This window comes from Olea europaea, chromosome 10 (genome assembly GCF_002742605.1).
Source record: "Olea europaea var. sylvestris chromosome 10, O_europaea_v1, whole genome shotgun sequence".
NCBI classification, from domain to species: domain Eukaryota; kingdom Viridiplantae; phylum Streptophyta; class Magnoliopsida; order Lamiales; family Oleaceae; genus Olea; species Olea europaea.
In genome coordinates this window covers 2787001-2811868 of record NC_036246.1, presented here as the reverse complement: position 1 = coordinate 2811868, position 24868 = coordinate 2787001, and the positions used below count along the sequence as shown (strand labels likewise).

The following is a 24868-nucleotide window of genomic DNA, read 5'->3' as shown; positions in this document are numbered from 1 at the left end:
AATTTTTGGAATTGAAACTGTAAATAATTTGTAAAGTATAAAAATTCTGATTTGTGATAAAAAAAAATAATATGTGACTAATTAAATCATTAAATTGTTATCAAATTATACAGATCTGTGATCCTAATATATTTAATCAATAAAATATTTAATTAATTAATTAAATCATAAATAAATTTTAATAAATATCTGATTTTTGAAATTTGAAATCTCTTTTCTTAATTTTGAAATAAGTGATACTTAATCTATTAGAGTGTGTTTGATTGACATGAAAAATATCACCTAAAAAAAATATTTTTCATCTTTTGTGGAAAATAAAACCACCTCTAACCAAGGAAAATGTTTTCCTTAAAAACAAGGAAAATGTTTTCCTTAAAACAAGGAAAATTAGGCATATTTTCAAAAGTTGGAAAATATTTTCCATGAAAAAAATAGCAATCAAATACTCCAAGTAAGAATTTGGGGGGAAAATATCAATTTTCCATTGAAAATAAATGTAATCAAATACACTCTTAGTTATGAATTTTTTCCAAGAATTAACACATAAAGAAGAAAGAGGGAAAACTATTGGGCTACTGGGCTTTATTGTTAAAATATTTGTTGGGCTAAAAACTTCACACAAAAAAGTTTAAGTTCAAACCAGTGTCTAATTTGCGTATGGGGCTTTGATAAACGAATAGGGGCCGTGACATGCCATTGTCACCATAGCAAATCCAGTATGGGTGTTTGAAAAGTGAGTAAATTATAATTTAAGCACAGTCATTTATTAACATAATTTTCAGAAACCGTAATAGTTACCCATTTATTTTCATACATTTTGTAAAATTTCCAATTTATTGTCACTTATTTTTTTCAGTCGCTTCCTAAGCGATTTGAAATATGTCAACATATGAACATTGAAGTTTTCCCAACTTCAATGGGAACCGAATTGCATAAGCATCTTTATTTAATTGTATAATTTAGGGACAAGATTCATATTAAATATAGCCAACTTCCTCGTAGTGAATTGTTAGTTCACTCTATCATTGGCTCTAATACTTTCAATTAAGTTAGTATAAGAATATTCTTATGTAATTTCGAGATTACTTGCTAACTGAAAAGTAATTGATCAAGTTATCAATTCAATACATTCAGAAAAATATGCACATTGTCGGACAAAGAGTATCTCCAATAAAACAATGTAGATTGTTGTACACGTGATAAGTAAAAATGAGGATGGAGAGAAGATCATCTTAAATGGACAACGGGGCTCGAAATTGAGAAAATCATGGATTCTATTTATGAGTAGCATTATTCTTTAATAAAACGTGACATACTTTTTAGATCAATCCATGACTCGATACTCTGGTACTAAGAGCATATCAAAGAGATTCTTTAAACATAAGATACTCTCAATTTTAAAGAGTTAACCCTTAAAATTATGTTTCAATAGATTCTTTAACACATGAAATACACTTTATTTTAAAGAGTTAACCTTTAAAATCATGTTTCAATGAACTCTTTAAATTAACATTTTAATTTGGAGAGTAGATTTGACTTTTCAAATTTGAAAAGTCAAACTCACTCTTTATAATTAAATACACTCAAAGTATTTTAATTTTCAATGTAGAAAAATAATAAAATAATCTAAAGAGAAGTTAGTTAAAATAAAAGATAGAGGAAAATAATAAATATTTTTTCAAAACACTAAAACAAAGTGTTAAAAATAAAGAATTTATTTGAGTAATTTATAAATTTACAAATACTTTTCAATTAATAGAATATCCTCCTCAAAATAGAGAGTCTAACTAAAATACAAAACTGCAAAATTGAAAATTCAGCCTAGACGAAATAAATTGTGTTTATCCTTTCTTATTACTCAAGAATATTCTTTTGTACTTTCGAGGTTTTTGTTGGTTCCTCATTTTAACCGGGATATACATGAAAATGGCCCAAATAGTATATAACCTTTTTCCATTTTAACCCCACTGCAATTTTTATTTTATTTTTCCACGTTTTATTCCGTTTCAGAATTCCAGTACAAAAGCATTACGAAACATTTAATTTCTCCAAACAACAATAATTACTGTAAACCAGTGTGAAACAATTGTAATAAAGGATGAAATTCGGGAAAGAATTTAGTATGCATTTAGAAGAAACCCTACCGGAATGGAGGGACAAGTATTTGTGCTACAAACTCTTGAAGAAGCTCCTCAAGAACATACCTGCCGGCGATTCTACCTTGAATCCTTCGCTGGTGGACGGCGATGATACGGTCCCGATGCTGCCGTTGCATACGCTGCAGGATTGGTTCGTTGGGATTCTCAACGACGAACTCGAGAAGTTCAACGATTTCTACGTCGATAAAGAGGAAGAATTCATCATTCGCTTCCAGGTTTTTTCTTCATATATATGTATATCTGTTATCACATCTACATTCCATATCTTTAATTTATGTAGATATTTTGATAAATTATTGAAGTTTTCTTGATTTGTTAAGGTTATATTGAAAGTTCGTGATTGGGTAAGATGTCTAAATAGATAATTTGCAATTCTTGGCTTTGATTAGTGTTCTGTATTCATTATCAAGCTCTTGAGTAAGTTAATATTTATGGGTTTTTTAAAGCTGGGACTTCGTTCTCATAGCAAAGTTTTATTTTTTTAATTGGGTCTGTTATTTTTCTTCGAGAAAAGAAAACAGAATTCGTGTTTTTGTGTGTGTGAGGGTAGGGAAGAGAAGAATTTACTTTTTCTGAACCGGGATAACTCACAAATTCTCCTCTTCATCGACGCAGAAATTGTTGAGCTTTTCTTATTGCTGCTTTGCTTGTTAGAAGAATGGAGAAATTGTACCTGCAAATTTAGTTGTCATTTGAGTACGAAGACAATCGATCATGAGCAAATAAGTTCATGGAAGCTAAATAGAGTTGAAAAAAATTGGAGAAAAGGACAATTCATGAGGCAATTTGTTCTAAAATTTGATGTTGGTGGAATAGTTGTCGAAAAAGTTGGAGTAGAATAACAATTTAGTGATCATTAATCCTTATGACGTCGTTGTGGAAAAGAATATCCCTGGAATATCTTAATTTGGTTGCTTAGTTAAGGCATAAAAAACTTTTTGAAGAGTGAGCATGTTTGGGTTGGCTTATTTTGAATGTAGATTTGTTGCTTATGTTTAAGATAAGACACACAAGCATAATTTATATATCTTTTAATCGTGAGAACCTCGCCATCTACTTTGTCGACTTGCTAGATTAATGTTGAAAGTGTAAACATCTTTTCTAAGCCATTGAAATCCTTAAGAGAAATCTGAATCAAGCTGGCTCGTGGTTTTCCAGAAAATCTAGACAAAACCCACAACCAGTTTTTTGTCAAAGAGGAATCAGTGTACTTCCTTGCATTCTGATTTATCCATCCAAATTTTTGGCATCAATTTCATCTCTTAAAATCTCGACTGTGGAGTTACATATTTCTGCTTTAGGGTCTTGATTCGTAGTGTAATAGCGGCTGTGAAGAGTTATTACATTAAACTATTAATTTGGTGCAATTTTCTCTGTGTCACTATGTTCATTATCAACAACTGTTATGGCAGGCGCTAAAGGAAAAAATTGATTTAGTAATGGAGAGGGACAGCGAAGATGGAGCGTTTACCTCGGAGACTGAATTTAGCAAAGAGATGATGGAAATTCGTAGGGACTTCGTCACCATTCATGGGGAAATGATTCTGCTAAAAAATTATAGCTCTCTAAATTTGGCAGGTAAATTATATTTCTCTTGAGGATTTTGGATGTTTGATCAGTGTTTAATGAAATGTTACTGCACTTTTCTTTAGGTCTGATTAAGATTCTGAAGAAATATGATAAAAGAACTGGGGGATTGTTGTGCCTGCCTTATACACAGCTCGCACTTCGTCAACCGTTTTTCACAATCGAACCTCTCACGAGATTAGTTATCGAGTGCGAGGCAAATATTGAACTTCTCTTCCCGCTTGAAGCAGAAGTTGTTGAATCTGCTACCAACGAACGCGACAAGACAGGCACAGAGCCTGCTAACGATGTTTCAAATATTTACATGGAGACATCCCCGTCCCTCGAGGAAGCTACAGGTATACATCGAAGCATCCACGCTGCACTGAGAGCCATCCAGGGCCTTAGAAAGGCGAGCTCTACGAGCAATCCCTTATCATTTTCGTCTCTCCGTGGAAGCCAGGATAATGACGGCACGGGTGCTGTAACAGTGGAAAACTCGCCTTGTGACCCTTTAGATGCTTTGGACACTGAGGTGGATGAAGATGAAGATGAAGATGAAGATGAAGATGTTGCCGGCTCCCCAAAATAAAGTGTCTTTTTTTTCTATTTGTGTATTGATGATTTTGAATAATTTTTCAATGGCTAGGAAAGATGAATTTTGCTACTCTTCCATCTCTATATATCCTATATGTAATAAGAGCGGTTTTTAAAGAGTATATTATATTATTTAGAAAGATTTATATATTTAGAGAACTCTTTATATTTAACACTTAATCTTAATATTCCAAAAATAGATTTATTATTTTTATCTATCTTTTATTTTAATTAACTTTTCTTTAGATTATTTTATTATTTTTCAACATTGAAAATTGAAATATTTTAAATGCATTTAATTATAGAGAGTGATTGGACAATCAAACTCACTATCTAAATAAAATGTTAATTTAAAGAGTTTTTTGAAGTATAATTTTAAAGATTGACTCTTTAAAATAGAGAGCATCTCATTCTTAGAGAGTTTCTTGAAGATGCTCTAAGGTGCCTTTGAAATGTAACATGTACGTTGAAGTTCAATTGCATTTTTCTTTAAATCATCTATTGGTTTTTTAGATGCATGTTTATTAAAAGTTTTAGGAAGTAAGTTCACGCGCAAGTGAGCTTAGAGTGCGTGAAACTCATCTATCTCGTACGGCCATTGAGATCATAGCATGTTACACGAAAGCAACAAATTTCTCTATTTCGTCTCTCGAGCTCCAAAGAACCCCACCAATCAAAAAGTTATTTTATAACTTAGCTTCTGTTTGATGAAAGTTAATGACATGTGTATAAAAAAACAGAAGTTCCCCTAAAATATGTAGTTAAAATTTATTTTCACTTTTGATTTAAATTAAAATCTGAATTTTAATTTTTACCAAACATGGACTTAATTTTAATTATGTGGATATTGATTTTGAAAAAGAGAGAAAAAGAAAAAAATCTTGTGACATTTGAAGAAACATTGTGAAAGAACAACAGATTATAATTAAATGCACTTTTAACGAGTACTTAAATTGAGTTTTTACATAAACATGCTTAGTCACTCATTTTCATCACTGCATTTGATTCTCGAAACGCATCCAATCCCTCTCTCGAACCCTTATAATCCCCGAGAAAATCAGAAAACAGCTACGGTAAGATCATGGGTTCAATGGTAATAACGGTGGCGCAGGACGGAAGTGCCGATTTCGCGACGGTGCAGGAAGCAATCGACGCCGTGCCGCTGGGCAACAAGTGCCGGACGATTATTCGATTGACGCCGGGTGTTTACAAGCAACCGGTGTACGTGCCTAAGACCAAGAACTTCATAACCCTCACCGGGTTGCGCCCGGAGGAGACAGTGTTAACGTGGAACAACACCGCCACCCGAATCGACCACCATCAGGTTTTTCTTGTAGCTTATTTGAATTCAATAAGTGAAAATTTTCTATTGGGCTCTAAATTTTTACTGTTTATTTTGGATTCTTGGTGTGAAGGCGTCTAGGGTAATTGGAACTGGGACTTTTGGTTGCGGAAGTACGATTGTGGAAGGAGAGGATTTTATTGCTGAGAACATTACTTTCGAAAATTCAGCTCCCGAGGTTCGAATTTCTCTCCATTTTATAATTTGTGTAGTTTTTTTCTTGAATGTGTCGATTGAACAGTTGAGTTATTATAAAGAAGTGCAGTTATTTATAATCTGATTAACGTGTGATTGTTGAAGTTATTGGTTGTGATAAATCATAGTAGCTTGAGGTCTTGATGTATGTCACATAGTGCTCATTTTAGCTAAAATGCTTGAGAATAATTTCAAGTTGGTAATATATGATGAGTTTATGTATTACTTCTGTAGGGTTCGGGACAGGCCGTGGCTATTAGAGCGACAGCAGACCGTTGTGCGTTCTATAATTGCAGGTTTCTTGGGTGGCAGGTATATAATTGGATCTGTTTTTCTTCTCTTGAACTTTAGTGTTTGTTACTAGTTACTGATATGATTCATTCTAAGGAAGAATGTCATTTAGAATTGATTCAACGGTGGTTTTGGAAATCTTTGAATAAACTTACATTAATGCACTGAATTCCAAAAGTTTAATAAGGAAAAATATTCAATTGTTGTATTTACCGTAAAGATTTTAGTTTTGTTTATTTATACCTGAATTAAAAATATTTCATCCAATGAAATTGGTGGTTATGCAGGATACCTTGTATTTGCATTATGGGAAGCAATATTTGAGAGATTGCTATATTGAAGGAAGTGTAGACTTCATCTTTGGTAACAGCACTGCACTTTTGGAGCATTGTCACATCCACTGCAAATCCGCTGGATTTATAACTGCACAAAGTAGAAAATCTTCTCAAGAGACCACTGGCTATGTATTCTTAAGGTTTGTGATTGACCTTATTTTAGCTCGAGTCTTGACATTTACTATAGTCGATTTGATTTGTCTATGTGGCCAAATTCATTGTGTTGAGTATAAATGGATATTATGAGGGTTTTCAATCAAAAGTAAGATAAGAACCAGGTCATGGTATTAATCCTGAAAAAGATGGATTAGAAGTCATCTAGGATTTTTGTGAACTTCTTCATTTTGGTAATCCAACAGAATCCTCATAATTTGCAACTGAGTGCTACACCAAAAAGTATAGAAGAGGTGCTACAAGTTATTGCCTCCAGGAGTGGCTTTTAATGAGTTGGTCTATGGGATGTCAAACAGAAGACACATATACAACATACTTGGAAGTCATGTTTACAACGTCCTTTCTGCATTCTTGACGAACGAGTCAGGAATGCAATTACTTAGATTTAAGTGGTTTGTTGAGCTTTGAACCTCCCAAAAGAGCAAAATTTTTGACACGCTGTTTCTAAACTCTATATGGTCAAATGAGCAGCATATTTTGACCTGATTTCTTAGGGATCTATGGTCATTACAAGACTGGCATTATTTAATTTTATTTTTTTTCATATTTTCTTGTCTAATTAAACAGTGGTTTCTATGCCTCTGACTGTTCCAGATTGACTAGTGTCATTCATTCTGGCTTCGTCTTGAGAGAAGTTAAGAGCTATTAGATGTTCAATCCACTCAGGATAGCTATTATATTTGGCTTTCTTACTTGCGTCCATTTAATCAATTTGAAGAATATGTGAACTGATTAGTTCTAGCGCTGAATTGTTTTTATGGTGTTAATTCTTCACTTTTTTATTCACTTCTTATTGTAGCTTTATTTTGATGATTCTATAAATGCTTCGGTGATTTTATTTTGAGTTTCACCTTCTGCTATCCATTTGCTGTATTGGCGCAGATGTGTAATTACTGGTAATGGAGGGTCACAATACACACATCTTGGACGGCCATGGGGACCTTTTGGGAGGGTGGTTTTTGCTTACACATATATGGATGCTTGCATTAAGAATGTTGGTTGGAATAATTGGGGAAAGACTGAGAACGAAAGATGTGCTTGCTTTTACGAGTACAAGTAAGTCCTAAAGAATTTTCACAATTCCAAGAAACGGTGTAAAGAAAGAACAAAAACTAAAGTGTGGGACATTTTTAAACTTTAGAACAATCTTTTTAAAAGTACGGCCACTTGTTCATCTACGCTGTTTATCTAAAAGGTTGAACAACATTTTAGGTGTTTTGGTCCCGGCAGTTGCCCCTCAAAACGGGTGACATGGGCCAGAGAACTGATAGATGAAGAAGCAGAACAGTTTGTTGCACATGGTTTCATTGACCCAGATCCACAACGGTCATGGCTGGCCCAGAGAATGGCTGCTAGGATACCATATTCAGCTTAGGAATCACTCTACCAGAAAACAACTGAACTCAGTAAAGTTTATTGGGGAAGATAAGGAGGCACTGTGCACATATTTCCAGCCCGTAACTGAAAATTTGAGTTTCTAAGCATCTTGTGATGTAATAATGCTTGTTCTTTACATTCATAGTACTTGTGGTATGCGATAATACGAGTTTTATATTTGGAATTTTAATTTATAAGCTTCTACCGTTTCAGCAAAAACCTTCGTTTTTGGTTAGTATGGGCATTGAACATGATATATGTAGTGAATCAAAGAATAAATTTTGTTCTTGAGCATTTGAATGGTAGTTTTTTATGACTTCAGCTGCAAAATCTCTCTCGTAATAGTAACCCAACGTTGGTTGATTTTCCTATTGCAGACGAATTTACGTTTCAGGAAAAATTCACAACCTGTCCTCAGAATATTGCATCAACGGCAATGTAGTTCTTAAACTTCAGAAAACGACAGTTTGAAGACTTTACCGCCAAACAATATACAAGTGTGCAAGTCACAAATTTTAGCCACTGATAAGAGCCACATGAGGAAGATAAAGTGCCTAATTCAGGTCTTCACCTCAAATGATCTTCGAGAATCACTCATGGCAAAGGGCAATGTCCACACTCCAAGTCGATCTCAATGATAAAGAAGTGGAGTTCTAGTACCATTTTCCCAAATTCTTATAATTTAAGGGCATTCTCACTAGAAGAATTGGTTCAGCATCCCTTCCTTTTCGCCTCTAATTTTGCTTTAAACATGACCAAAATTGCAGTGCTTACGTCATGTTGGGTGGTGCAGCACGGAGGCTCGCAGAGGCTGATTAAGCTAAGTCCAAAATGGCAATGCATAAGCCATGGCACCCCATCATATATGAAGGTTCTTGAATTATGTGACCTATAAATTTTTACGAAGTTGCAACACCAACCACAAGCCACTATTGTGCAGATTAGATGTGAACTTCAAGGACTAGATGACATGCTTAAGCCGTCTCGGTTTTCCCTTGGTATAAGAATAATGCTACTTGTACATAATGAACTTACATAACGATTTATATACAGATAAGGTATCAAAAAGAGAATGAAGATTTCTTTTCTTTTTCTTTTTAATTTGGTTGAAGAAATTTTGATCCCATCACATCACACATCATATGTATGTAAATCATTATGCAAATCATGTACATGTATAAAAAGTGCAAATCATGTACATGTATAAAAAGTGCCTATATCCTGATGGCAGTGGACCAAGAAGTAGGCTTAAAGTTCAACTACAGATGGCATAAAATTTGTTCTACCTATTATGCTTTCTTTGGTCCCTGAAAATATTCGACGAGATGTCTCAGAATCAGATATCTCATCAGCCCCCATTTATTTCTTTTAGTGCAACCCCATCCCGCCCACCCCAGTAACTCAACAGCGTGTTTTTGTGTCCAGGTCCTAAAAAGATTGGTGGAGAACATGAAGAATAAAGTGAATGGCAGATTGCTTTCCGACTGCAGCGAATTCAAAGTTACAAGGCAATCCAAGATTACAACCATGAAAATCACAATGTTTTTCAAATATGTAGCTTTTTCATAATAAGGGGAAAAAAAGCACCAGAAATCATACTGAACCGTAAACTCACAGAAAGTAAAATATGGAGTTAAGTTGACAACAAGCTCATGTACTTCACAACATCTCCAAACAGACACAGTCCTAGTTACTTGGAAAGTTTAAAATACAATATCACAATAATGACAATGACTAGTACCGTAATTACAGCACCTATAATCCACTTGTTTCTGTTCATCCTCCTTGACATGGAATTTATAATTCTCTTGCTCCTGCTTACATTATCGTCCACACCATGAAGCTGGAATAGGTAAAGATCAACCATAGTAAAGATAGCAAATAAAGATTTCAGATCTAGTAAGTGGACAAAAGTATCAAGGTTCCACAATGTCTGCTGGAGGACTGGGGTTTTCAAACCTCATCAAGACACATTATACTACCTTTTCTTTGGATTAAAGACTACAAAAAACTTTAAAAAATAAAAATAATAATAATCCTTAAATAGAACAAGATGGTGATGAAGTAATACCGTGTTATTTGCATGTGAGAGAGACTGTCGCTGTTGGTGTAGATCTTGAAGAAGTGAGACGCCAAGATCCTCTGTCTCCAGCATGACCTTTCTACTTTCTAGAATCCTGTCACTGGATTTGTTCAATCTTTCAGTTGACACTAACAATCTGTCTCTCTGATTAGCCGATACCTATCAAAGTCATCATTAGTGCCTCAAGGGGAGGGGGTATAGCCAATATTCTAAAATGCAAGCTTCAAGCTTTACAAGCCCGGGCGAGGCGAAGGCGTAAAAATGTGTTTACTTATTTTTACTACTATTTTAAATAATCATTCTAAAAATTATTTAATAATTAAAATAATACATACCAAGCATCTAAAATTATAAAATACTATATTTATTTAATAATTCCTACAATTAGTCAATTATACAAATTTCAATTTTTTGAAATGCAGTTAGACTATTTTTCATAGTTACAACTTTCAATTAGACAAGTCTTACTTGCATATTCATAGAAACTTCATTAATACTTTCAAAGTTTTCAACAAAACAAGATAATAAGTTTCAAAATCATAATTACATAATATATATAGCATCGTAACTTAAATTTGATATGACAAAGTCATTTTTGACTTTTGCACAGATAGTCATTTCAAAATTTGAAACTAAAGTCAAATAAAAGCCTTTTAAAAAAAAGGAAAAAAAAAAAAAAAAACTAAAGTAAGATACAGGTTTTTAAAAACTGGAATAAAAAAAATTAATACAGTAGGCCTAGGCAAAATTAATACAGCACGCCTAGGCAAACGGTCAACTTAGCAATTGACCATTTAATTCGTGCTTAAAAAAATAAAAAATAAAAAAATTAATAAACTAAAGTCAGATACAAGTTTTAAAAAAAAGGAAAAAATAAGAAAAATTAATACAAGCAAATGGTCAACTGTAACTAATTCATGCTGACTGCCAAGGTAAAGTGTTTTTCCCGCATCTCAACGCGCTTTTTAGAAACAATGGTAGCCTATTCCTCTTAATAGTTAAAACACGGTATTACAAGTAAATGATTTATATAATGAGGCTTATGAAATTCCAGAATTTTTTCCTAATCAGTTCCTGATTTTATGTTGATTTGTTTTTCTATTTAAATAAAAGAGTGATTCTCGATTTGTTCCAACTGTAGCTAAAATTAAGGAGATCCAGTGTCAGCTTGTAGTCAGGATTTTCCTAAAAATATTCTAGTTTATTTCTTTGTAAAAATAGAATAAAAATTACAGTTTTCCTCTCTAAAATCTTCATGGTATCAGAGCTTGATCTGTATCCATTAAAATGGTAAAAATCGGAATTTCCAGCCACCTCTTCCTCAATTGAAGTAACTTCCAACTAAGAAGACACCCCTTCCAACATCAATGGCGGATTTGATAGCTTTGTTATGCCTATCACTAGGAATAAGTTGAGTGAAAATAATTACCTCCAATGGAGTCACTCAATCATGCTATTCATCTGCGGGAAGGGAAAAGACGACTTCATAACTGGAGCAAGGCCTACACCTTCGATGGAAGATCCAAAATATAAGGCCTGGAAGTTAGAAAATAGCATAGTGATGTCATGGTTAATCAACTCCATGACCAAAGAAATCGGAGAGGACTTCATGTACTACAAGACCGCTAAGGAAATTTGGGATGCAGCTAAGGAAACCTACTCAGATAATGAAAACACTTCTGAATTATTTGAGATAAAAGGTATCCTAAATGATCTCCGTCAAGGGGAACTTACTGTTACACAGTATTTTAATACTTTAAATAGATATTGGCAACAACTAGACCTTTTTGATGATGCTAAACTTGGCTTTTCAGAATGTAGTCTCAAATACAAAAAGATTGTCGATAGGGAAAGAATTTTTAGATTCTTATTTGGTCTTAATAAAAATCTGGATGAAGAAAAGGAAGTGTCCTAGGAATGAAGCCCATTCCTCCGATCAGAGGTCTTTCCTGAGATCAGAAGAGAGGAAAGCAGAAAGAAGATTATGTTGGGAAACCAAGTCTCACCAAACCTGAGTGAGAGTTCTGCTCTTATGGCAAGCCATGTGAATAATTTGCCGAATGACAACAGTCGACAAAGAAGAGGAGGAAGGCCCTGGTGTGACCACTGCAGGAAGCCCGGACACACCAGGGACACTTGCTAGAAACTACACGGAAAGTCGGCTGACTGGAAATCGAAATAGCTACTGAAAGTCGTGGCTTCATGTCTACTATAGGAGAAAAACCTGCACCAGATACCAACCTTTTCAGCATTGAACAAATTGAGCTACTAAAGAAATTGATTAGTCAACAATCCTCTTCTCTTCCCAATTCCACAGTTTCTGGATCTGTTGCTCAAATAGGTAACTTTTCAACTGTTTTGAGCACTCAAATGGAGAAAAATAGCTCATGGATTGCTGACTCCGGTGCATCAGATCACATGACTGGTAATGCTAATTTGTTTCACAAATATGCCCCAACTTCTGAGAATTTTATGGTTCGAATTGCTGATGGATTATTATCTAAGGTTGTTGGAATAGAATCTGTTATAATTGCAGATAACTTAACTCTAAATTCAGTTCTCGTGGTTCTAAATCTGACTTGCAATCTATTGTCCATTAGAAAGCTTACCAAGGACCTGAAATGTGTCGCTAATTTTTTCTCCGATCATTGTGAATTTCAGGACTTGGAATCAAAGAGCAAGATTGGCAGTGCTAAGGAGCGTGTAGGGCTCTATCTCCTCAAAAGTCCTAATAATCCTAAAGAACAAGCTCAAACTGCAAGTAGTATGCCGCTTTCTGTTTATTAAAATTTGTCTAATAAAAATAGTGCAATCATGTTGTGGCACTATATATTAGGTCATCCCAATTTCTTGTATTTAAAAAGTAAAAACGTTATTTTCCTACATTATTTCATAATAGCAATGCCGAGTTCTTTCAATGTGAAGTGTGTCAACTCTCCAAACGTGAAAAATCACTATCCAATCCAAGGGTACAAAATGTCCCAGCCTTTCTCAATCATTCATAGTAACATATGGGGACCGTCTAGAGTCAAAAATATCACAAGCGCTTGGTGGTTTGTGTTATTTATTGATGATCATACTAGAATAACTTGGATATACCTAATGAAAGAAAAATCAGAGGTTGGCCCTATCTTTAAAAATTTTGCTAGCATGATCCAAACTCAATTTCGAACAAAAATAAAAGTGTTTAGAATCGATAATGTCAAAGACTATTTCAATTCTATACTTGGCTAGTATCTTGATAGGAATGGAATAATTTATCAAAGCTCATGTGTTGACCCAACAAAATGGGTTGGTAGAAAGGAAAAATAGACATATTCTAGAAGTGGCTAGATCTATTATGTTCACTATAAATGTTCCTAAACAATTTTGGGGAGAAGTTGCCGTCACAGCCACATACCTCATTAATAGAATGCTATCAAGAGTTCTAAACTTCCAAACACCTTGTCAAAACCTTCTCCTTTCCTATCTGGATTTGCAAATTACGTCATCCATACCATTAAAAATATTTGGTTGTCAAGCATTTGTACATATTCATGAGCAACACCTAAGCAAACTTGACCCAAAAGCCATCAAATGTCTTTACCTTGGTTGTTACTCTCTCACTAAAAAGGCTACAAATGTTAATTCACCCATCACTAGAAAATTTTATACTTCTATGGATGTTACCTTTTTTGAAAACCAATCATATTCCCCAAAAATTCACATTCAATGGGAGAACTCATCTGTACAAGAATGTAACTTTTTGTTTGATAACAACACCTCTCTATCTAAAGTTGAGCCCAATATCTCCATTCCATCAGAAATCAGATTAAACACCTCTCCATTTGAAGTTGAGCCCAATACCACTATTCCATTAGAAGTCAGACCAAACGCCTCCATCCCATCAAAAGCCGAGCCAATCACCAACTTCACTCCATCGGAAACAGAACAAAATTTGTCCAGTAACCATGAGTCTGTCACCCCATTCCATTCTAAACCTGCAATTGACAAAGAGCTACGTGTTTATTCATGGATTAAAAGACCCAAAAAGGAGATGGAGACCCACACACTTCCTATGGAAAACCATGAATCCAATCTGGTTTCAAATAGTCCAAGTAATATTTCTTATGAAACTGCAACTGATATTAGTGTCAATAATGATCTTGATGTTCCTATTTCAATAAGGAAAGGCGTGAGATCATGTACTCAACATCCTATCTGCAATTTTGTATCTTATGATGGTTTATCACCAGAATATCGAGCATTCGTCACTAATCTGTCCAATGTAGAAATACCACACGGTGTTCATGATGCTCTAGGGAAACCAGAATGGAGGGCTGCTATTGGAGAAGAAATCAATGCTTTAAAAAGAAATGGAACATGGGAACTTTCAAATTTACTAGAAGGGAAACAACCAGTGGGATACAAGTAGATTTTTACTGTCAAGTATAATCCAGATGGGAGTATAAATCGATACAAAGCAAGGCTTGTTGCTAACATATGGCATAGACTACTAAGAGACTTTTGCTTCTGTTGCCAAACTCAATACTGTACGGGTATTACTATCCTTGGCAGCGAATCTAGATTGGCCTCTTCATCAATTGAACATCAAAAATGCTTTTCTCAATGGCTATTTGGAAGATGAAGTGTACATGAAAATTCCACCTGGCTTTGAGATAAAAAATAATGTTAAAAAAGTCTGCAAGCTTCAAAAATCTTTGTATGGTCTCAGGCAATCTCCTAGAGCATGGTTTGACAAGTTCTCAAAACCAATCAAAAAGCATAGGTACTATTAGGGACAATCCGACCATACCCTATTCACAAAATTCTCTTCTAGTGGGAAGATTTCCATCCTCATCGTCTATGTAGAGGACATTAGTGTGACAGGAGATTATACAAAAGGAATAAATTGTTTAAAGGAGGTCCTTGCTAAAGAATTTGACATCAAAGACCTAAGAAAACTTAAATACTTTATAGGCATGGAGGTGGCGCGTTCAAAGAAAGGAATAGTTGTTTCCCAACGTAAGTACATCTTGGATCTATTGAAAGAAACTAGATGTTAGAATGCAAGCCACTGACACTCCTATGGAATCAAATTATAAAATTGGGTTCAAGGAAGAAAGTCCTCCAGTTGACAAAGGAAGATATCAACGACTTGCAAGAAAACTCATCTATCTGTCTCACACAAGACCTAACATAGGTTTTCCAGTTAGTGTTGTAAGCCACTTCATGAACAAACCCAATGAAGAACATCTTGAAGCAGTTCATCGAATCCTTCGATACTTGAAAAGGACTCCTGGTAAAGAACTTTTCTTTCAAAAAGGAACGAGTAAGAAAGTTGATGTCTACTCAGATGCAGATTGGGCAAGTTCCATTACAGAAAGGAGATCAACCACAAGTTATTGCACTTACGTATGGAGTCACTTGGTCACTTGGCATAGCAAAAAGCAATCTGTTGTTTCAACGAGTAGTGCCGAAGCAGAATTTCGGGCATTAACCCAGAGTATATGTGAAGGAATATGGCTAAAAAGATTACCAGACGAGTTAAAAATCTCAACAAAAGAGCCAATAAAGGTGCTCTGTCAAAATTTGGCTGCAATCGGTATTGCTAAATATCCCGTTCATCATGATAGGACTAAGCATGTAGAATTAGACCGTCACTTCATCAAAGAAAAAGCAGACGGATACTAAACTTGGTCTACATATCTACACATCTTCAAGTTGCTAACATTCTGACAAAAGCCCTTCCAAGAATAAAGTTTGAAGAATTTACATCCAAGCTGGAAATGCTTGACATCTATTCCCCAGCTTGAAGGGAGTATGGAATTCCAGAATTTGTTCCTAATCAGCTCCTGATTTTATGTTGATTAGTTTTTTCTATTTAAATAAAAGAGTGATTCTCTCCATTTGTTCCAACTGTAGCTAAAATTAAGGAGATCCAGTGATAGCTTGTAGTTAGGGTTTTCCTATAAATATCCCAGTTTATTTCTTTGTAAAAATAGAAGAAAAATTAGAGTTTTCCTCTCTAAAATCTTCAAGCCTATATCGATGGGCAATAAGCAGGCATATGGGAACATTTTTTTATGTTGAGAGTGGGGAAGGACGGTAAGAAATTGAAAATCAGACCATAAAACTATAGGTCACAACAATTGTACTGGAACACAAGGTTATTGTATAACATAAGTGTGACTCAAAGATATGTTTTATGCAAGCAGATATCCAGAATCAAATGAAAAATTTATTCAGTAAATAAAATCATAAAGTGGAAAACACAGAGTTGAATGCTCTCTACACTTGAGAAACACATAAACTACCACAGTACAATAGGCACTCACAATTCTGAATAATAATATTTCTCTCCAAGAAATAAAATCAAACATGCAAGGAAAAAAGGTTAAACAAAGAAAGTCAGAATACACTAATGCATAACAAAACAAAGAGATGAGTCATAATAATATATACATACAGTTAATGTATCAGCCATCCCTGCCTCCAGCAAATCATCTCGGGCAGCCTGGTTTAGGCTTGCTGATGCAATTCGCTTAATTTCATTTTTTACATTGTTAAGATCGGTTTTATATTCTCTCAGTTTAGCAAGCAGCACTGCTTTAACATTTGGTTGCAAACCACGGGCCTCAACGTCCATTTTCCGAATCTGTCAGATCATCGACCAATTTCAGAAAGAACTCTGAGCAAACAGAAATAAGACAAACAATATCGACATGAGTCGATGCTAACCAGAGCTTCTGCATTATCTACTCCAGTTTTTACTTCAGAGATTTTTTGTTTCTTCTGCTCTGCAAATAAAAGATATTTTTTCTTTCAGATAATCAATTTCCATGATATTGTTAAGGAAAATTTAGAGAGAGATTCAAAAGAACAACAGCAAATGCTTCAGAACCACAAACACGCATCAAATATCATTCAAGATATTTTGCAGTCAGGTCAAGAGTTACTTTGCAGAAGTGCATATAAGGAAAGCGTAAATTTACTTGGAAAAAGAAGTATTCAAGCACATCAAGTCTCCTGCCCTCTCTCTTCCAAATAAACATGCACTCCATAAAGATGTACAGAAATTATTAAGACTTCTCTCAGCCTCCTTTCTAGAGAAAGCAATGATCTAAAATTGCCCGAATACAACACTATAAGAAACTTTTTATTCTCAATTTTCCTTCTCTGAATACATCTCTCTCATACTCGTTATCCACATCATTGGAAGACTTTAGCAAGTAATCAGAGTTAATACATTGACAAATAAACTCTTTAACTATAAGCATGAGCATTAATGACAGTTCCATCTATCCAAGACAAAAAAGAGAAGAAAAGCTTAAAAAGATTTTGCCTAAACGTCGATAGGAAATTGGAAATCAGATTTCTTTCATAGTGCGCCATGTCAAATCTCACACACAAAATCTGGATTTTTTTTTTGCTTCTAGTGTATTTGTGGAGTAGATTCCGAATTTAAATAAGCCAGTGATGAGTTGAACATATTAGCGCTGTTCATTTTCAAATCAAATAGTATTCCAGTTCTGATTCAACAAGATATTTTAACACTTTAAACCTGCAATTTAGAACCAAATATTACAATCATCACCAATACATAATAAACAACAAGATGGGTACAAGAATCGAATATAACCTCCGTCAAGTAGACTGGCCGACGTCAACTTCTTCGATAAATTCGCAGAAAGCTCGCAATATTGGCGTTCGTAACCTTCAAATACCTCGCTCATCGTGATTCTTTCTGTTTATTCTAATTAAATTGAAAGTAATAGAAGAATTAAACTCGAATCGAATGTCAATTGAATAAATAAGAGTGATATGACAAGATAATCAACAATTCAATGTCGCTAATTAGATTAAAAATAAAAATCATTCAAATTAAAAGTGTAAAAAAAATACCTAGATCGGTTTCTGGATTGCTAGCCGAGAGCAGGAGCGAGAGGGATATTCGGTGAAATTCTGATGGACGATCTGATTAGGCTTATTAGCATAAAGTTTCAAATTTTTGCATTTTTTACAAACGTCCTTTCCATCGATTTTTACCCAATTTTCTCAATTAAAAATTATAAAATAACAAATATACCCTCCTTTTAAATAAAATAAAAGAAAAATACAATTATACTCTCAATTTTTTATTAAAAAATTAAATTAAAAAAATCAAAAGAAAAATGAAAAAAATGAAAAATCATCCTCTACTATCCTCCTCTTCCTTTCCCACTCCCACTCGTACTCGTAGCCCCCTTCCCCTTCCTCTTCCCCTCACCACAAAACGAAATCAGAAAATAGAACCCTCATCAACACTAATACTCGAAAAATATTTTTATTGAAATACTTGGCGAAACGATTTCGAGTGAAGACAAATTATGATCAACTTTATGTTCCTCTACTTTTCACTTTTTTGGCTGCCTTTTTAGCTTTTTCTCTCTTTACCATTTGGCAAATTACTTGAATTTTGGCACCTTCATCATTCTCCAGAACTGTCGATCTAGCGCCATCGCAAAAATCCCAATTCACTTGGATCCTTTATATTAGGAAAATTCGAGTGAGCATTATCGTTGTGGAGTCCATAGGCGGTGCAATCATAAGCATAGGTGACAGCCTCGATGGAGTCGTAAGTTCCCAACCAAACTCTCATTCTGTTCTACGAAAGTCTAATTTTCGTAACCCATTTGACACAATGCCCTTGTCTAACACCTCTATACAGCTTTTTCTTGCTTAGGCTGAAATAATTTTGTGCATAAACTTGTTCTTGATGTGGGTTTGGGATGGAAATTTTAGCAGTTGAAGTATTTGGTTCATTATCATGGCAGAATTTTTGGAACAAGTTCCTTTGTCTTAGGTGTACTGGAGCCTAATGGCTCGAAAATAGGGATGGCATTAAGGTTTCATGAACGTTGGTGATGCTACCAAAAATCGTACCTGTAGATTTCTCGAGCTTGATGACTGATGAGGAGTACGAACGTGATCTTCCGATACCTGAAACAAAGGCAACGAGGTGTGTTCTCGTCGCCCCTCCAATGCTTAAGTCAGAAAGGGAAATATATGTGTGAGGCTATGTGCTAAAGAACAATGTAAAACGTACCTTAAGGCTGGGTTTAGGTGGCCCCTTCACCCCTTCTTTATTGCTCTATTGGTCGAGCACTCCATGTGCCCTGGGCAGTTAGTGCCCAACGCTTGGAGGATACTCGTTTATTTTTTTATAGCATGTAGATACTTAGGTATCGAGCCCACCATTAGCCTCAGCAAATTAGTGTTCGAGCTTAAGAAGCATCCTCGATACACTTGTTTTGGATATCTCTCGACGATTGGGGGCTTTAAAGTCCCGAGGATGGCGAGCTCTTTAAAGGGGTGGAGGGAGGGGTGGTTTTATGTTGTAGCCCAAGAACCCGATCTTCCTTTCTGGCCTGATTGGGGAATCCCTGACGCCGAGAAGTTCTGTGAGGGCCAGGTGTATTCGAATGTTTTGGAAGAGCATAGGAGGATGCTGGTCGGGCTCAGCCCCCTTTTCTCGACGATGAAGGAGATTGGGGAAGAGGTTATAGACCTGGCAGATATTAGAGGCGTCGAGGGTAGGGATGTTCCTTTATTATTATTTTTTGAAAAATACCGTGACCTTGTGCTCGTTCTAAAATGTTTGTAAATATTTGCAGGTATGTCTTTTGATCCTCGGGCTCTCCGGAATTTCGTCAGCACAAGGGGAGACGCTCATCCACAGGGGCAGCCCCCTAGGAAGAAAAGCAAGAAGAGGCCTTGAGGGGCTCCTGAGGGTGTGAGGGGGCCTGGCGAAACTTCTCGAGCACACCCACAAGTCTCGACCCCTCTGCAACCAAACCTCAGATCTCCCCACTCCTTGGGTCGTCACTCCTCGGCCTCCTTCTGAAGTGGTCGACCTTGAGGATGACCCGTCTCTTACCGGGGACTTCGAGACTTGCCACCTTGCTCCTGAGCTCGTAAACAAATACAAAGAGGAGGTCAAGCTCGAGGACGGGATGAAAGTCCTCGAGGGCCTTACAGTGAAGGTAATCTTCGAACTTTCGACTTTAGCCTCGAGTTTATTGGTCGAGCTTAATACTTGACATTTTCTTCATTTTTTCCAGATGTTGAGTATAGCTCGAGGACTCTCTCTGCAAGGGCTCGAGGAGGCCAAGAGGGCTGCTGGGGTCGAGACGTCCATGGCCTCTAAGGACAGCAGGATTCAAGACCTCGAGGCACAGGTCGAGGCTTTATTGAAGGAGCGTGATGACGCGAGGAGGGAAGCTGCAAAGGCCAGGGATGACCTGGTTATAGCGAAGGATGAGGTCGAAGGTGCGAGGCTCGAGCTCATCCAGAAGACAGAGGATTTCGGGCGCGAGCTCGCGGCTGTCAGGGAGAGGGCCTGGGAGCAGTTTAAAACCTCCGAAAACTGCGACAAGATAAAAGGGGAGTATGCGTTGGGGGCGTACTTCCATGCTCTGAAAGAAGCCCGGGCCTTCCTCCGTCAGAAGTTGCCCAACGTCACTCCAGACGACCTGAAGACAGTGCCTTCCATTGATGATACATTGGAGCTCTCGGGTTCTTCAGGAGGATCGGGGGGAGATGATGAGGATGGTCTTGAGGACGACGTTGAGATCGACATCAGCAGCCTCGACCCTCCTCTTGGCCACATTGGATGACTTCCCCCACCCCGATCTTTTGTAATTTTTTGTTTAATTTTGACAATGTAATTTGATCAAGGACTATGTATGTTCTAAAGTTAATTTATTGGAACTATTTATCTCGACCCCTTGGACTCCATACGTTCGAGCAAACAAATTGGAAACTAACTGCTCATGCGACATTGAAGTGTTTACTCGAGGATTCCACAACTCGAGCGCATTTAAGGGATTAAAAAGTGACAGACATTCTCGAGGACTGTAATTCTCGAGCACAAATAAAAAATGATGATGTGACATTCTCGAGGACTGCAAACCTCGAGCACAATTAATCTTAAAAATGGTAATGTGCATTCTCGAGGATTGTGTCCTCGAGCACAACTATTTTTTTTTAAAAAAATGAATAGCATTCTCGAGGACTGTAATCCTCGAGCACAACTAAACTTTAAAAAGTTGGGTTGTGCTTTCTTCGAGGAATGTAAACCTCGAGCACATCTAACTTAAAAAGTTGTAATGTGAGATTCTCGAGGGCTGTAATCCTCGAGCACAACTAAATTCAAAAATTGATAATGTGACATTCTCGAGGACTGTAATCCTTGAGCACAACTAAACTTTAAAAAGTTGGGTTGTGCTTTCCTCGAGGAATGTAAACCTCGAGCACATCTAACTTGAAAAGTTGTAATGTGAGATTCTCGAGGGTGTCAAAAATGATGTGGGATTTTTGTATGTCCCTGGGCGATACTATAATGGTTTATGCTTGAGTATATGATCAAGGCTTTTTGTGCTTGCGCAGGGCAAGGCTTTGGTGCTTGCTTGAGGCAAGGCTTTTTTGACTGCTTGCTTAGGGTAAGGCTTTTTGTGCTTGCGCGGGGCAAGGCTTTTTTGAGTGCTTGCTCGGGGCAAGGCTTTTCGTGCTTGCGCGGGGCAAGGCTTTTTTGTGTGCTTGCGCGGGGCAAGGCTTTTTGTGCTTGCTCGGGGCAAGGCTTTTTTGTGGGCTTGCGCGGGGCAAGGGTTTTTTGTGTGCTTGCTTGGGGCAAGGCTTTTTTGTGGGCTTGCGCGGGGCAAGGCTTTTTTGTGTGCTTGCCTGGGGCAAGGCTTTTACTAAAGGGCTGTTATACCTGAAGCTTGAATTTACTAATTTTTCGGACTGGACTTGGATTTATATTGTATCCAAGCTGCCTACGTACCCAAACGGGATCAACCCGAACGTAGTTCATTACAAAAGAGAACGGAAAACATGCATGGGCACGCAGGCCCGCTAAACTAGAAATAAAATGCAGAAAAAGAAAATCTCCTAAAAGGCGTTGGGAATTTTACTTGTAATATATTTTTAGATTGTCGGCATTCCAGGGCCTCGGAAGAGGTCTGCCCGAAGTGTCTCTTAGGTTGTATGCTCCTTTGCGAACCTGTCGTATGACCTCAAAGGGCCCCTCCCAGATGGGCCCGAGCTTCCTTGGGGGGTGGCCTGCTGCTTCGGCCCTCCTCAAGACTAAATCGCCAGCTCTGAACCTCCGAGCCTTGACTTTGCTGTTAAAATGTTTTGCTGTCCTAGTTTGGTAAGAGGCCACTTTTATAGCGGCTTGCTCCCGTACTTCTTCCAAGAGATCAAGATGTTCAGTTGTGTGATCCGAGGTTTCTGGCACGAGCCTCCTATGGCTTGGCAGTCTAATTTCCACTGGGACCATTGCTTCAATGCCATAGGCTCACATAAAAGGGGTTTCTCCTGTGGTTGTCCTATGAGTTGTTCTATACGTCCAAAGTATAGAAGGCAGCTCGTCGGACCAAGAACCCCTTGCATCGGTTATTCTTGTTCGGAGGTCTTGCAATATGATTCGATTTGTTACCTCGGCCAGGCCATTGCTCTGAGGATGCGAAACTGATGTCAGACGGTGATCAATCCCAAGGTTTGAGCAAAAGTTTCTAAACTGTTGGTTGTCAAATTGCCTGCCATTGTCAGTGATGAGGACCTTTGGTATCCCGAACCTGCAAATGATAGACCTCCAAGTGAAGGTTCTTAGCTTGGGCTCCGAAATTGTGGCGAGGGGTTCGGCCTCTACCCATTTTGTGAAGTACTCTACTGCTACAGCAACAAACTTTAATTGACCTCTTGCCACAGGAAAGGGGCCGAGGATGTCAACTCCCCATTGTTCAAACGGGGCCGAACAGTTAATATTGGTGAGATCTTCGGCTGGTGAGTGGATGACATTCCCAAACCTCTGGCACCTATCACATCTTTTAACATATTCTGAGACGTCTTTTTTCATGGTTGGCCAGTAGTATCCATATCGTACGAGTTTAAAGGCCAAGGCCCTGGCTCCTTGATGATTCCCGCACACACCTTCATGAACTTCAGCAAGGGCCTGGGATGATTCTGATGGCCTGAGGCACCTTAGGTATGGAAGAGTAATACTTCTGCGAAAGAGGACACCGCTGATCATGCAGTACCTAGGAGCTCGGGCTCTGATGCTTCTAGCCAACCTGGCATCGCTTGGTAAATTTCCGCTTGTGATGAATTCTATGATCGGGTCCATCCAGGATGGTTCGTTGTCAATGTCCATGATGTCGAGGATTTGACTGATGCTGGGTTCTGTGATGATTTTAATGTGAACCGTTCTGTCAAGGCCATCTACCCCCATGAACACAAGCCTGGATAATGCGTCTTCTTTTCCGTTGTCCTTTCGAGCAATTTTTGTAATTTCACAGCTCTTGAATTTTCGTTGAAGATCCTGAACCTTCATACAGTACAAACTCATTTTCTCCTCCTTCCTTTCAAATGATCCTTCAATCTGTCCGACCACTAGCTGTGAATCGCTGAATACCTTTACGAACTCGAGCTCTAGGCAAAGGGCTAGTTCAAGAGCAATAACGACGGCCTCATACTCGGCCTCGTTGTTGGTTGCTTCAAACTCGAATCTGAGAGCGCATTGGATCTCTGTTTGTTTGTCAGGGCTGATGATGATGACCCCTGCGCCCGATCCCGAGGAGTTCGATGCTCCATCCACAAAAAATTGCCAAGTGTCCAGATTAGTGCTCATGCTCGAGCTATCACCTGGCCCCGGAGACCTTGGGGTTAGTTCTGCAATGAAGTCGGCCAAAGCCTGGGCTTTGATAGATGGGCGTGGTTTCAATTCTATGTCAAATTCTCCAAGCTCGATTGCCCATTTCATCAGTCTTCCTGATACGTCCGGCTTCTGAAGTATATGCCTAAGTGGTTGATTAGTGAGCACCACAATAGGGTGAGACTGAAAATACTGCCGGAGTTTCCGTGCTGCTATAACCAAGGCAAGGGCAAGTTGTTCCGCCAAAGTATACCTTGTTTCTGCATCCAGTAGGACCTTGCTTACATAGTAGATAGGTTGCTGGACTTTGTTAACCTCTTTCACCAAGACCCCGCTGACAGCGTTTTGAGATACGGCCAAGTACAAAAATAAGGTGTCGCCAGGCTCAGGCCTAGTGAGAATCGGTGGGGATGCCAATGTCTGCTTGAGCTCCTGGAAAGCTTTCTCACAGTCTTCATTCCAATCAAAGCCTTGGTTTCCTCTGAGGACTTTGAAGAAGGGATAGCACTTGTCTGATGCTCGGGACATGAACCTGTTCAAGGCTGCTATCCTACCAATCAACCTCTGTACCTCTTTCTTGTTCCTTGGTGATTCCATAGACGCTAATGCTTGGATTTTGTCAGGGTTGGCCTCTATCCCCCGGTGAGTGATCATGAAGCCCAAGAACTTGCCCGAGGCCACGCCAAATGCACATTTTGCGGGGTTCAACTTCATTCCGTACTTTCGCAAGGTGTTAAACACTTCTTCAAGATCGGAAATATGTTGGTCCACCTGTTTGCTCTTGACCACCATGTCATCAACGTATGCCTCTACATTCCTTCCAATCAAGTTAGCAAAGACTTTGTTGATGAGTCTTTGGTATGTTGCTCCTGCATTCTTCAAACCGAAAGGCATGACCTTATAACAGTATATGGCGGAATCGGCCATGAATGATGTCTTTTCTTGATCTTCTTCGGCCATGAGGATTTGATGATAACCAGAAAATGCATCCAAGAAGCTGTATAGCTTATGTCCAAAAGTGCTATCCACCAAGTTGTCAATCCGCGGTAGGGGATAACTATCCTTTGGACATGC

General features: G+C 37.6%; 3 protein-coding genes across 4 annotated transcripts; 2 read left to right on the top strand and 1 right to left on the bottom strand.

Moving 5' to 3' along the window:
• The first annotated feature begins 1960 nt into the window (after positions 1-1960).
• LOC111400881 (SPX domain-containing protein 4-like) lies at positions 1961-4454 on the top strand. Its single transcript, XM_023028327.1, has 3 exons — positions 1961-2374; positions 3572-3737; positions 3812-4454. The coding sequence occupies exons 1-3, from the start codon at positions 2099-2101 to the stop codon at positions 4315-4317; spliced, it is 948 nt and encodes a 315-aa protein (XP_022884095.1). The 5' UTR covers positions 1961-2098; the 3' UTR covers positions 4318-4454.
• An 823-nt stretch (positions 4455-5277) lies between these two features.
• On the top strand, positions 5278-8332 carry LOC111400880 (pectinesterase 31). Its single transcript, XM_023028326.1, has 6 exons — positions 5278-5646; positions 5738-5842; positions 6094-6171; positions 6438-6625; positions 7542-7715; positions 7872-8332. Exons 1-6 carry the CDS (start codon positions 5404-5406, stop codon positions 8032-8034), a joined length of 951 nt encoding a protein of 316 aa, XP_022884094.1. The 5' UTR covers positions 5278-5403; the 3' UTR covers positions 8035-8332.
• A 1162-nt stretch (positions 8333-9494) lies between these two features.
• On the bottom strand, positions 9495-18154 carry LOC111400885 (vesicle transport v-SNARE 13-like). Of its 2 annotated transcripts, none has more exons than XM_023028334.1 (6): positions 18004-18154; positions 17741-17854; positions 16840-16898; positions 16568-16756; positions 10108-10278; positions 9495-9879 (listed from the first exon to the last, which is right to left on the bottom strand). In XM_023028334.1, exons 2-6 carry the CDS (start codon positions 17832-17834, stop codon positions 9727-9729), a joined length of 666 nt encoding a protein of 221 aa, XP_022884102.1. In that variant the 5' UTR covers positions 17835-17854; positions 18004-18154; the 3' UTR covers positions 9495-9726. The 2 variants fall into 2 exon arrangements, with proteins under 2 accessions (XP_022884102.1, XP_022884103.1); XM_023028335.1 differs by having other exon boundaries at positions 10108-10263.
• Positions 18155-24868: the final 6714 nt, after the last annotated feature.

Bases quoted from the DNA above. Each gene is read 5' to 3' on its own strand.
- LOC111400881 (XM_023028327.1), top strand. From the start codon at position 2,099: ATGAAATTCGGGAAAGAATTTAGTATGCATTTAGAAGAAACCCTACCG. The intron at 2,375-3,571 runs GTTTTTTCTTCA...CTGTTATGGCAG, and splicing joins AATTCATCATTCGCTTCCAG to GCGCTAAAGGAAAAAATTGA. The intron at 3,738-3,811 runs GTAAATTATATT...ACTTTTCTTTAG, and splicing joins TAGCTCTCTAAATTTGGCAG to GTCTGATTAAGATTCTGAAG.
- LOC111400880 (XM_023028326.1), top strand. From the start codon at position 5,404: ATGGGTTCAATGGTAATAACGGTGGCGCAGGACGGAAGTGCCGATTTC. The intron at 5,647-5,737 runs GTTTTTCTTGTA...CTTGGTGTGAAG, and splicing joins CCCGAATCGACCACCATCAG to GCGTCTAGGGTAATTGGAAC. The intron at 6,172-6,437 runs GTATATAATTGG...GTGGTTATGCAG, and splicing joins GCAGGTTTCTTGGGTGGCAG to GATACCTTGTATTTGCATTA.
- LOC111400885 (XM_023028334.1), bottom strand. From the start codon at position 17,834: ATGAGCGAGGTATTTGAAGGTTACGAACGCCAATATTGCGAGCTTTCT. The intron at 16,757-16,839 runs GTTAGCATCGAC...ATGATCTGACAG, and splicing joins TAGATAATGCAGAAGCTCTG to ATTCGGAAAATGGACGTTGA. The intron at 9,880-10,107 runs GTATTACTTCAT...TACCTATTCCAG, and splicing joins TCTCACATGCAAATAACACG to CTTCATGGTGTGGACGATAA.